General features: G+C 39.6%; 1 protein-coding gene across 2 annotated transcripts in view; it reads left to right on the top strand.

Moving 5' to 3' along the window:
- Positions 1-13,679, top strand: part of BRMS1L (BRMS1 like transcriptional repressor) — a 43,346-nt gene that overhangs the window by 20,514 nt on the left and 9,153 nt on the right. For both annotated transcript variants that reach the window (XM_079769712.1, XM_079769711.1), the window contains exon 5: positions 12,373-12,469. In XM_079769712.1, the coding sequence (XP_079625838.1) occupies positions 12,373-12,469 (97 nt within the window). The remainder of the gene's footprint in view (positions 1-12,372; positions 12,470-13,679) is intronic.

Genomic DNA, 13,679 nt, shown 5'->3' with positions numbered 1-13,679 from the left:
ATTTGGATGCCTTTTATTTCTTCTTCTTGTCTAATCGCAATGGCTAGTACTTCCAGAACTATGTTGAACAGGAGTGGTGAAAGCGGGCATGCCTGTCTTATTCCTGTTCTTAGGGGAAATGGTTTTAGTTTTTGCCCATTGAGTATGATTTGTGGGTTTGTCATATATGGCTTTTAGTATGTTGAGGTATGATCCTTCTATTCCCACCTTGCTGAGAGTTTTTATCAAAAATGGGTGTTGGATTTTGTCAAATGCTTTTTCTGCATCAATTGATATGACTATGTGGTTTTTATCTCTCAATTTGTTTATGTGATGTATCACGTTTATTGATTTGCGGATATTGTACCATCCTTGCATCCGTGGGATAAATCCTACTTGGTCATGGTGTATGATCTTTCTGATGTACTGCTGGATTTGCTAGAATTTTGTTGAGGATTTTGACATCTATGTTCATGAGGGATACTGGCCTGTAATTCTCTTTCATTGTGTTGTCTTTATCTGGTTTTGGTATTAGGATGATGCTGGCTTCATAGGATGAGCTTGGAAGTGTTCCTTTCTCTTGAATTTTTGAAATAGTCTGAGGAGGATAGGTTTCAGTTCTTCCTTGAATGTTTGGTAAAACTCCCCTGTGAAGCCATCTGGCCCCGGGCTTTTGTTTGCTGGAAACTTTTTGATGACTGCTTCAATTTCTTCCATAGTTATTGGTCTATTGAGATTTTTAGATTCTTCCTGATTGAGTTTTGGGAAGTTGTATTTTTCTAGGAATATGTCCATTTCCTCCAGGTTGTCCAGTTTGTTGGAATAGAGTTGTTCGTAGTACTTTTTAACAATCCTTTGTATTTCTGTGGGGTCTGTTGTAATTTCTCCTCTTTCATGTCTGGTTTTGTTTATTTGGGTCCTCTCTCTTTGCTTCTTGGTGAGCCTGGCGAGAGATTCATCAATCTTGTTTATCCTTTCAAAGAACCAACTCTTGGTTTTGTTGATCTTTTGTATTGTTTCTTTGGTCTCTATGTCGTTTATCTCCGCTCTGATCTTTATTCTTGCCTTCCTTCTGCTTACACTGGGCTTTTCTTGTTGCTCTCGTTCTAACTCTTTGAGTTGTAGGGTTAGATAATTTATTACCATTGTTTCTTGTTTTTTTGCAGTAGGCTTGTAGAGCTATGAACTTCCCTCTCAAGACTGCTTTCGCTGTGTCCCATAGATTTTGGATTGTTATGTTTTCATTGTTGTTTGTTGCCATGATGTTTTTTATTGCTTCTTTGATCTCTCTGGTAACCCAGTCATTGTTTGGTAGCATGCTATTTAGTCTCCAAGTATTTGATTTTTTGGATTGTTTTTATTGTAGTTGATTTCCAGTTTAATGCCATTTTGATCTGAGAAGATGCTTGATAGGATTTCTATCTTCTTGAATTTGAAGAGACTTTGTCTGTGTCCTAATATGTGGTCTATCCTTCAAAATGTTCCATGTGCACTGGAGAAGAATGTATATTCTGTAGATTTGGGGTGAAATGTTCTAAAGATGTCAATTAACTCCATCTGATCTAGTGTGTCATTTAGGATTGCTGTTTCTTTGCTGATTTTTTGTTTAGTTGATTTATCCAGTGGTGTTAGTGGGGGTATTAAAGTTCCCTACTATGACTGTATTGCTGTCAATCTCTCTCTTGATATCTTCCAGAAGTTGTTTTATGTATTTGGGTGCTCCTGTATTGGGTGCATATATGTTTACCAGAGTTATATCTTCTTGTTGAACTGCTCCCTTTAGTATTATGTAGTGGCCTTCCTTATCTCTTGTTATGGCCTTTACTTTGAGGTCTATTTTATCAGATATAAGTATCGCAACCCCAGCTTTTTTCTCCATACTATAATTTTCAAAACAGTAAAGTCATTCACAATGTGAAATTTGGAGGCCCAAAATACTAATGATGAGATGTTCCACAATGCACATCTACTATCTCAGCTTCCTTAGATCAAAACAATTCGAAACTGAATGCTTATGATTCCAGCTGAAACTCACCTCCCATGCAAATCTTTTAATTTTTTTTATTTTTTTAATTGTTATAAGAACACTTAACATGAGATCTACCCTCTTAACACATTTTAAGTGTGAAATACAGTATTGTTAACTATAGGCATACTTTATCATTATGTATACCTGAAATTTTATACCTGTTGAATAGCAATTTCCTATTTCCTCTTCCTCGTACCCCCTGGCAACCACCATTCTACTCTCTGCTTCTATGTGTTTGACTTGTTTATATACCTCATGTATGTATCATGCAATATTTGTCCCTATGTAACTGGCTTATTTCACTTAGCATAGTACTCGGTTTATTCATGTTATAGCACATGACAGGATTTACTTTTTTTTTTTAGACTGACTAATGTTTCACTGTATGTGTATATCACATTTTCTTTATCCATTCATCCTTCAATGTACACTAAGGTTGTTTATCACATATTGGCTATTATGAATGGTGCTGTAATAAACACAGCAGTGCAATTATCTCTTTGAGATCCTGATATAAATTCTTTTGGGCATATACTCAGAAGGGATTGCTAGATCATGTGGAAGTTCTGTTTTTAAAAATTTTTAATTGATTGATTGATTGCAGAGAAAGAGAGAGAGAGAGATAGACAGACAGAAACAGACATCAATTTGTTGTTCCACTCATGTATGCATTCATTGGTTGATTCTTGTATGTGCCCTGAGCGGGGGATCAAACCTGCAACCTTGGCATAAAAGGATGACACTCTAACCAACTGACTTATCCCGCCAGGGTGGTAGTTCTATTTTTAATTTTTTGAGAAACCTCCATATTGTTTTTCACAGTGACCGCATCATTTTATATTGCCACCAACTGTACACAGGGTTCCAATTTCTCTATATCCTTACCAACACTTATCTGTTTTTTGATAATAGCCATCAAAACAGGTAGGAAGTGCTATCTCATTGTGATTTGCATTTTCTTGATGATTGGTGACATTGAGTACTTTTTCACATACCTATTGGCCATTGTATATCTTTGGAGAAATGTCTACTCGCGTTCTTTGCCCATTTTTTAATTGAGTTCCTTAAAGTTTGGGTATTAGCCCCTTATCAGATATGTGATTTGCAAATATTTTCTCCTATTCTGTAGGTTGCCTTTTCACTTTAATTGTTCCTTTGCTGTGCGGAAGCTTTTTAGTTTGACATAACCACACTTATCTATTTTTGCTTTTGTTGCGTGTGCTTTTGGTGTCATATCCAAAAAAAATCAATGCCAAGACCAGTGTCATGAAGCTTATTCCTTATATTTTATTCTAGTGGTTTTACAGTTTCAGGTTTTACATTTAAACCTTTAATCCATTTTGAATTGATTTTTGTGTATGGTGTAAGAGAAGAATCAGATTTTACTCCTTTGCATATTTCTGCCAAGTTTTCCCAGCACTATTTGTTGAAGCGACTGTCCTTTCCCTATTATGTATTTTTGGCACCCTTGTTGAAGATTGGTTGACCATATATACATATATGCATGGGTTTATTTCTGGGCTCTCTATTCTATTCCACTGGTCTATATGTCTATCTTCATGCCAGTATCATATTATCTTAATTACTATAGCTTTGTAATATATTTTGAAATTAGGAAATGTGAGGCCTTCAGTTTTTTTCCCTTTTCTTAAGATAGTTTTAGTATTCAGGGTCCTTTGTGGTTCCATATGAATTTTAGGATTTTTTTCTTAGATGCCATTGGGATTTCTTTTAAAAATATATTTTTTATTGAGTTCAGAGAGGAAGGGAGAGGGAGAGCAAGAGATATAGAAACATCAATGATGAGAGAGAATCATCAATTGGCTGCCTCCTGCACGCCCCACACTAGGGATCGAGCCCACTACCCAGGTGTGTGCCCTGACCTGGTATTGAACCATGACCTCCTGGTTCATAGGTCGACACTCAACTACTGAACCACACTGGCTGGGTGGGATTTTGATAGAGATTGCACTGAATTTATAAATTACTTTAGGTAATATTGACATTGTAACAATATTAAGTCTTCCAATCTGTGTACAAGGGATATCTTTTTATTTATATGTTTTCTTTAATTTCTTTCATTAATGTCTTAGTTTTCAGTGTACAGTTCTTTCTTTAGTTAAGTATTTTGTTCTTTTTGATGCTATTGTAAATGGGATTGTTAATTTCCCATTCTTTTATTTCTATCATTTTTTTTATATATGTTATATATGTATATATACATGCTATATTATCAGAATCATACATTTTTATTTTAATTTTTTTAATTTTTATTTTAATAAATCTTTATTGTTCAGATTATTACAGTTGTTTCTCCTTTTTCCTCCCATATCTCCCCTCCACCTGGTTCCCACCCCTCCCTCTGCCCTTACCTCCCCCCCGCTGTTCTCATCCATAGGTGTATGATTTTTGTCCAGTCTCTTCCAGTACCCCCCACACAGACACTCCTTTCCCCGAGAATTATCAATCCACTCCCATTCTATGCCCCTGATCCTACCTAATAAAATAGTAATATGCAAATTGCCCACACCTTTGCTACGGCCAAGCCACGCCCACCAGCCAAAGCCACACCCACCAGCCAATCAGGGCGAGTATGCAAATCACCCAACAAAGATGACAGTTAATTTGCATACGCTGAGGGAGGGAGGAGTGAAGCCTGAAGACAACTTAGAAGGAAGAGGGAGGAAAAGCGGAAAGCAAGGTGGCTGCCAGAGGGAAAGCCCGGGCGGGGCGGAATGGGGCGGAACGGGGTGGGCGGCAGTGGCGAGCGGGTGCAGGCGCGGTGGTCGCAAAGGCGGATGGCAGCGGCAGCGCACGCGGCTGCAACAGCTGCTTGCAGGATTTTCCTGCAAATGGGCTACTAGTTCTATTATATTCACCAGTTTATTCTGTTCATCAGATTTTTTATTCACTTGAGTTTTAGATTCACTTGTTGATAGATAAGTATTTGTTGTTCATAATTTTTATCTTTACTTTTTTCTTCTTTTTCCTCTTTTTAGAGAATACCTTTCAGCATTTCATATAATACTGGTTTGGTGGTGATGAACTCCTTTAGCTTTTTCTTATCTTTGAAGCTCTTTATCTGCCCTTCAATTCTGAATGATAACTTTGCTGGGTAGAGTAATCTTGGTTGTAGGTTCTTGCTATTCATCACTTTTAATATTTCTTGCCACTCCCGTCTGGCCTGCATAGTTTCTGTTGAGAAATCAGCTTATAATCGTATGGGTGCTCCCTTGTAGGTAACTAACTGTTTTTCTCTTGCTGCTTGTAAGATTCTCTCTTTGTCTTTTGCCCTTGGCATTTTAATTATGATGTGTCTTGGTGTGGTCCTCTTTGGATTCCTTTTGTTTGGGGTTCTGTGTGCTTCCTGGACTTGTAAGTCTATTTCTTTCCCCAGGTGAGGGAAGTTTTCTGTCATTATTTCTTCAAATAGGTTTTCAGTATCTTGCTCTCTCTCTTCTTCTGGCACCCCCATAATTCTGATGTTGGTATGCTTGAAGTTGTCCCAGAGGCTTCTTACACTATCTTCAACTTTCTGGATTCTCTTCTTTTCTTGCTTCTCCAGAGGAGTGTCCTTTGCCTCTTTGTATTCCAACTCTTTGACTTGATTCTTGCGTTCCTCTAGTCTGCTGTTGGGTCTCTGTATAATATTTTTTATTTCAGTCAGTGTATGTTTAATTTCTAGTTGGTCCTTTTTCATATCCTCGAGGGTCTCATTAAATTTATCGGCCTTTTCCATGAAATTCTTGAAAAACCTTATAACTGTGGTTTTGAACTCTATGTCCATTCATTTGTTCTCCTCCATTTCTTTCGTTTGGGATCTGTTTCCTTGTCTCCTCATTTTTGCTGCTTCCCTGAGTTGGTTGGGTAGCTTTGTGTATTAGGTGTCCTATTGGTTCAACGGGTCAGCCTCCCAGTTACCTGAGGTGGACACTCTTGGTGTACCCGTTTGTGGACTGTGTGTACAGCCTTGTTGTAGTTAAGTCTTGATTGTTGTTGGTGTCACTGGGAGGAATTGACCTCCAGGCCAATTGGCTGTGAGGACCCGCTGTATCTATAATGGAAGAATTGCTATGCTGGAGACACGTTTATGGGGCAGGACTTGTTCCAGTAGGGCTTTGGTGTTCACTGAGTCTGCCTCTTGAATGTGTCCCTTATGAGAGTGGTTGAAATCTGGTGTCATCTCACACCGACCACTAGATACACTAGTGTCTGGATCTCCAATGGGGTGCAGGTCAGCTACTGTCTGAGGCCACCCAGCAGGAGCTACAGAAAGAACTACAGTTTTCTCCTCTTTGCTTGGGATTTGGCGGTTTTGGAGCAGTCTGACTGGAGCTGCAGTTTATTTGGTTAAGCTTCCATAGAACAGGCCATTTATATGCAAAAGCTGCTGTGTGGAGCCTGGGTGGGTTTGTAGATTGTGCGGGGCGGGGTCTCAGGGTGGGGAGGGGTCTCAGGGTGTCACTAGGCTAGGGCGTGGCAAACAGCGATGGCTGCCAGCCAGCCTTCTCTGCCTTTCCGTGTTTCCAAGTCTCTGCGTCCCGTGCTCCAGCACAGTAAACAATGATTGCTGGGTGCACCTCTGCAAAAAAAGTCACTCTCACTTTCCGACCTGATGGCCGAGAGTCCAGCTTCTCCCCGTAGGCGTCTGGGTCCCCCGTGTGTCCCCAGAAACTGGATTTCAGAGTGATCGGGAGCTTGTCTCCCTTCGGGTTGAAAAAAAGCCACGCGCCCAGTCGCCCGCCACCAGCCCGATTCGTGTGTGTACCTCAGCTTTTCAGCATTTGTGCTCCTTTCTCTTTCCTTCTAGTTGTAAAACTTCCACTCAGCCAGCTTTTCCATGGTTCTGGGTGATAGACATTTTGTCTTTTAGTTGTAGTTTTGAAATTGTTGTGCGAGGCAGCAGTTTAGTTGTTTACCTTTGCCGCCATCTTGGTTTCTCTCAGAATCATACATTTTTAGAATTTTTTATATCTACTAGTAAATGTAACATTTTATCCTTCTGCTTTCTCTGTAACAATGACTTTTCTTTAAAGACTATTTTGTCTGGTAATTAAAACAGCTACCCTATTTGTATTTGGCCTGGCATTTGCCTGAGAGAAGGTTTGTTTCATCCTTTTTTCCCAACAACATTTCTATGGCCTTCTATTTTAGGTATATTACTTGTAAATTGCATAAGACTTGATTTATAATAAACCTATTTTAATCTGTCTTTTTAAAAGTATATTTGTATTGATTTCAGGGAGGAAGGGAGAGGGAGAGACAGAAATGTCAATGATGACAGAGAATCATTGATCAGCTGCCTCCTGCACATCCCCCACTGGGGATTGAGCCCGCAACCCGGGCATATGTCCTGACCAGGAATCAAACCATGATGTCCTGGTTCATAGGTTGATGCTCACCAGCTGGGCATGTACAACTATTTTTTTAAACCTTGGAATTAATAATTGTTTAGTTTAGTGTTTGTTAGTTTTCTCTGTATTTATCAATTCTTCCCAGAGACTCCAATAGATCTGTGATAGCTTTCTAATGCCATTTTCCATGTGATTGAATGCATTAGGTCAGGCGTCCTCAAACTACGGCCCGCGGGCCACATGCGGGTGTTTTTACCGTTTTGTTTTTTTACTTCAAAATAAGATATGTGCAGTGTGCATATGAATTTGTTCATAGTTTTTTTTAAACTATAGTCCGGCCCTCCCAAAGGTCTGAGGGACAGTGAACTGGCCCCCTCTTTAAAAAGTTTGAGGACCCCTGCATTAGATAATCCATGAGTGCCATTTCCTTCTGGTGTCCTCCCTCCAGGGAGCAGGCCTTCCAGCCTTCGGTCCCCTGTGCTCCCACTCCATCCTGCTCCATCCTTCAGAGTTTACCAGCTGCTGGAAGTATTTGCTCCTTTTAAGAATGTATTCAACTTTCATTTATGAGCATAATGTGATAAGGAGGGCCTTCTCCTTTCCAGGCTTGAAGGTATTTTCCCCTGGACTGCCTATCCAGATTCTACTTCATTTCTTTTAAGATTTGAGGTAGTGCTCAGACTTTTCCAAATATTGCCCCTTGCTCACATTTTTTTCTTTACAAAGAGCACACTTGCGTATCGTGTATGTAGTACATGTCTTGGGGTTCTATCTTAGTTTAGTTACCATATTCAGAGATCACGGCATGCAATTGTGCCATCCCTTGGTTTGATAACTGCAGGTGTTTGTTGATTTATTTTGTGCATTTCATTAGGTCTTGGGAAAGAGACAGTTTGTGATATGGGTTCATTTGTAATCTTACCCTAGAAGTCTCTCCCTGCTTTTTGAATTCTGAATTTTTAGTGTCTGCAGAGCAATAATATGGACATCAATAATTTATGTAGCCAATACTCTATTATTGGATTTTATTGCTTTCCTAATCTTTGCATTGCAAGTATGCCATCTTTAGCATCCATTTACATACATCTTTGGTTGAGATTGTTATATCCTTAGAATGGAATCTCAAAGTGTAATTATTAGATCAAAGGATGCAATCATTAATCCCCTTAACACTTATTTCTAAATTACTATCCCAAGTAATTGGATCAGTTTATACACTAGTATCAGTCAACATTGTGGATTATAATTGAAAATAAAACTTTGCTAAGGGAAAAATAATATCACATAATGCACATTTTAATTTCCATTTGTGTTTTTTTCTCTCTCTCATTTTGGCCTCTTTTGGCAGTGGGAATAGGCAGTATTTAGGTTGTCTTGCTGAGTTATCTGTGCTTGTTTAATGCCATCTTATGGTTATTGAAGCCTTAATCATGTTAGTTTTTTATTGCCTTTTTACTGTCATTTGCTTTTAAATTTGATTTTAATTTTTATGTGATTAAATGTATTAGTCTTTCCTTTATGGTTTCTCCTGACTTTTGTGTTTTGAAAGGCTTCCTTTATCACAACATCCAATAAAGAGTCACTATCTTTCATTTAGTTCTTTTAGATTTCATTTTGTAAATTTAACTCTGTAGTCCATTTATTTTCATGTATAATGTGAGACATAGAATCCTGAGTTTTTTCTGTATATAGTTAAACTCATTTCTGTTGTTTTATTTGTTATCAGATTTCCAGATGATTTGAAAAGTCACCTTTATCATATACTAAAATTTCCCTGAATTAGGGTCTATTCTGAGCTTCTGTTTTTGTTTTTTTGTTAATCCTCACTGGAGGATGTTTTCCCATTGATTTTTAGAGAGAGTGGAAGGGAGAGGGGGATAGAGGGATAGAGAAAAAGAGAGAGAAACATGGATGTGAGAGAGACATGTTGATTGGTTGCCTCTCACATGCGCTCCCAATTGGAGTCTTTATCGAACCTGCAACCCAGGCAGATGCCCTTGACCGGTGATCAAACCCGAGACCCTTCGGTGCAGGGGCTGATGGTCTGTCCACTGAGCCACACTGGCTAGGGCTGTTCTCTGAGCTTTTAAATTCTATTCTGCTTATCTTTTTCTCTCTTAAATAAACACAGCAGTGTTATACTTTATTGATTTTTTTAGAGTGAGAGGAATGGAGAAGAGAGAACGCAAAATCAATTGGCTGCCTCCTGCACACCCTCTACAGGGGATGGAGCCCGCAACCCAGGCACCTGCCCTGATTGGGAATTGAACCAGCAACCTTTTAGTGTACTGGATGGTGCCCAACCAGTTGAGCCACACCAGCCAAGACTATTCTGTTTATCTTTTTATTGCAGTGCAGTATACTTTTAAAAAACGATGATAGCCTTACAATATGTTTCATTCTCTGGTAATGCTAGTCCTTCAGAAATCTCCCAGGACTGGAGAGTCCTGAAGGAAGATGAAACCCGGGAGGTGCCCAAGTCAGGGAACTGCCAAAAGGAAGCTGGTTCTGAACATGGGCCAGACTGAGACCAGAACAAAAATGGGAACTTGGAGCTCCTTTCCTGCCTCCTTGAAGCTGCCCTGATGAGAAACAGCATAGGTGTCAGCCTAGGAAAGGGCTCAGGGAGCAGCTTCACTCAGTCTATGTGTGAAGATTGCAGGGATGTGGGGTCTTAAAGCCAAATATATAAGTAGTGCCTTTAAAGCAAAATTACCTGTTGAACATAGAAGCCTCTATGGGCACCCAAGCAATTCGAGTTTGGCTGCCCCTTTCTTTTCCAGATGTCCTCTAGCTGCTTTATTATGACTTTCTTTTATCCTCAAGAAAGCCCTTTGAGACTCTTACCAGGTTAGGGGTAAGGGAGGGAAGAATCAAGGCACTTCTATCTGTAAGCTTTAAAACACACATACAGGATCTTTAGAGATGCTTCCAAAGCTTCAAACACTTCAGTCGCATTGTGACTTTTTTTATTCGTTGTAAAAAATGATTAGTGGATTTATTTTAGTGTTTCTGCTTGGCCAAGGGCAAACTTATCAGTAGAAAGGAGAGAACATACCAGTTAAACTCTCATCCTACCTAATAATAGACAAATATGAAAATTGACCGTACCTTCGCTATGCCCGCGATTGGCCAGGAGGCGCGGGGGGGAGGGACTCGGGGTGGCCGGGGTGGGCGATTGGGCCGGTGGGACGCTGAGCTCGCGTCGCCAGCGGCGGCTCGAGCTCAGCGTCTGCGCCATGGCTGTGCTGCGGCACAGAAGGGGACTCTGGGGCAGCAAGCTCACGTCCCACCGGGGACCATCAAAAGCGGGGGAGCTGGGTGCCTGTCCGCTCCAGCACCAGGCCTTTCAGAAGCCTCCACTGCGCCAGAGGCTTCTGAAAGGCCTGGTGCACCAGCGGACAGGCACCCAGCTCCCCCACGATTGAAAGCAAAAGCGTGGGAGCTGGGTGCCTGTCCACTCAGGCACCAGGCCTTTCAGAAGCCTCCGCCGCGCCGGAGGCTTCTGAAAGGCCTGGTGCACCAGTGATGAAAAGGCAAAAGCGTGGGAGCTGGGTGCCTGTCCGCTCAGGCACCAGGCCTTTCAGAAGCCTGCTGCGCCGGAGGCTTCTGAAAGGCCTGGTGCACCAGCGGACAGGCACCCAGCTCCCCCGTGATTGAAAGCGAAAGCGTGTAGGGGACCCTACACGTGCATGATTCAATCATGCACTGGGCCTCTAGTAGTCTTAATAAAAGCCCTACCACTCCAGCTCTATAGTCAGAGTCATCTTTAGGTGGAGAACCTGGATCTATTTATAGCTGTCACATACACAGTGGTAGGGTCTGCTCTCCCTTTTTTCTGACACACAATATTTCCCAATTCTTGTAGCACAGTTTAAATAAGGCTGGAATACTTCATAAGACTTTACCAAAGGCAGGGGAACAAGTAAGAGGAAGTAAACAGAGAGTAGCCTGCCATGAGATCATTTTTCATATGAGATCTAGTTTTTGTTATCTTCAGCTTTGCTTTCCTACTAGCTCCTGGTTTGCCTCAAATTCACAAAAGTCATCTTTTCCCTCCCACTCAGGAGAATCTTCAAGCGTGTGTAGACTCTAAATTTCAAACTTGAAAGAGAGGACTTTATGATTGACACTGGCAATGCTGTCTACCTGGGTGTGTCCTATGCCTTCCACAAGAAATCATAGCTAACTGTATTCCAGTAGCTTCTACAAAATAATCATCTAGTTATATCCCAATAGCCTAATATACTTACTAGCAATAAGCATGTGGTGAGTGGCTTGGGAATCTGTCATAAGCACTTTATGTAATGAATCTAAAAATATGTTCATTATGGCTTTTCAAATAAGGGGTACAGTGCTATATAAAACAACAATGGACTGGAACTAGTAGACCTGGGTTCTAATCCGATTTGCCAGTAAACAGCCTTGCCTCTTGTAGCAAGTCACTCAGTCCTCCCATAGATAGTTTTGTTGCAAGATTTGGATATAGTTAGTCTGTAATTTTATGATCTTGACTGTAATTGAAGTATTATAAAATTCGTACTTGAATCTTTCTCTTTGTGATATATTAGTCTATTTTAATATTATGCTGAGATATTAGTGAGGAATAAAGGCCCAATTACTGTTCCAATGAGGAAATATGATCCATTTTATAAAGTTATACTTTATTGGACAGGTTCTCCATTATGGTGACAGGTGGGACCTGCTTATATTTAAGAGGAGACATGGAGCTTATTATGAGTTTCTTATAAAGTAAATAACTTCTTTAATTATCACATACAAATTTAGATGTCCTTAAGCAATTTAATTGCATGTATTTTCTGGTTTTATTTCTTTCATATTTTGACTTTTCTTCTTTAAAATACTTAAGTTGGAATAAAAAAGCAAACAAAAGCATCATTCGTTGAAGTACTTTAAGAATAAGTTATTTAGTACTCTTAGTTAAGATAGACCAATTTTTCCTTTCTACTTATGTATAATCTTTTTTTTTTTTTTTTTTTTTTTTTTTAGAGTGAAAAGCTTTTGTTATATGATACAGTCCAGAGTGAGCTAGAGGAGAAGATAAGAAGGCTTGAAGAGGACAGGCATAGCATTGATATTACCTCAGGTAATGGGAATGATGTGACTGTGATGTTTAGTTTAGGTGACACCGAACCTTTGATTTATTATAATGTCTCACTAGAGGCCCGATGCACAAAATTTGTGCAAGGGGCTCAGCCCTCGCAGCCACGGTGGCTTGCCTCTCCTAATATAAATGTTATGTAAAAGAAGTGTTCTAATGAGAGGGGAGAAGGGGAGACTTCTAAACAGTCAGTAAGATTGTGATTGTTCCTTTGATTTGAACTCAGACTTCAGAAAGATGTAGAAAATGGAGCACATGAAAAGGGACAAAATATAAGTTTGACAGGAACTATAAGAATAAGAATACTATTCTATAAGAATGATAAGAATATAATTTTTTTATAAATTTACTTATTGAAGTTTTTTTTTCGGGAGAGAGAGAGGAAGGGAGAAAGAGAAACACAGAGAAACATCAATTTTGTTGTTCTGCTTATTTATGCATTCATTGGTTGCTTCTTGTATGTGCCCTGACCAGGAATTGAACCCACAAGTTTGGCATATCGGGATGATACTCTAACCAACTGAGCTACCTGGTCAGGGCAAGAATATTATTATTTTATGAGAATAGTATTGGGAGATAATAGGAGTAGGCTTTGAAGACAGCTATAGTATATGTTGCCTCTAAGTTTTGAAAGATTGTCATGTGGAAGAAGGAATAAAAACCTCTTACCACGCAAACTAGGACAAATGGATAGAGTGACAAGGAGGCAGATTTGTGTCTCAGATAAAGGAAAAACTTGCTAATAATTAGATCAGTCCAATAGAAATTGGCTTTTTCAGGGGTATTGTGGAAAGGCTTTCTCCACTAAATGGATTACTTACTGGGTTGTCCTACAGTTCTTGCATATGTATTATTTTATTTTTTGCAAATTCTGTTTCTTTGTATAGAGTAGACATAGTGGAGTCAGACAAGCTGAGCTTAATGCCACTGCTCCATTACCTGCTAGTCAAAGGTGACCATGGGTGACAGTCACTTTAGCTTTTCTAATTGGTCTTTTCATTTGTAAAACTGAAGCAATGATAATACCTCCCTCAGAGGTAGCTTTGAGGGTTAGTTGAGACAATTCATGTATATTTAACAAAGTGCCTGATATATGTTGACCAATTATTAGTTATTAAATTCAAGTTGATTTTTACTTCAATAAAAGCAGAGAAAACTTCATAAATATATAGTTGCTCATGAAATTCTTGTAGTC

The sequence above is a fragment of the Cnephaeus nilssonii genome, assembly GCF_951640355.1.
Source record: "Cnephaeus nilssonii genome assembly, chromosome: 4".
NCBI classification, from domain to species: Eukaryota; Metazoa; Chordata; class Mammalia; order Chiroptera; family Vespertilionidae; genus Cnephaeus; species Cnephaeus nilssonii.
The sequence above is the reverse complement of the archived record's forward strand: the minus strand, read 5'-3'. Positions and strand labels throughout refer to the sequence as shown.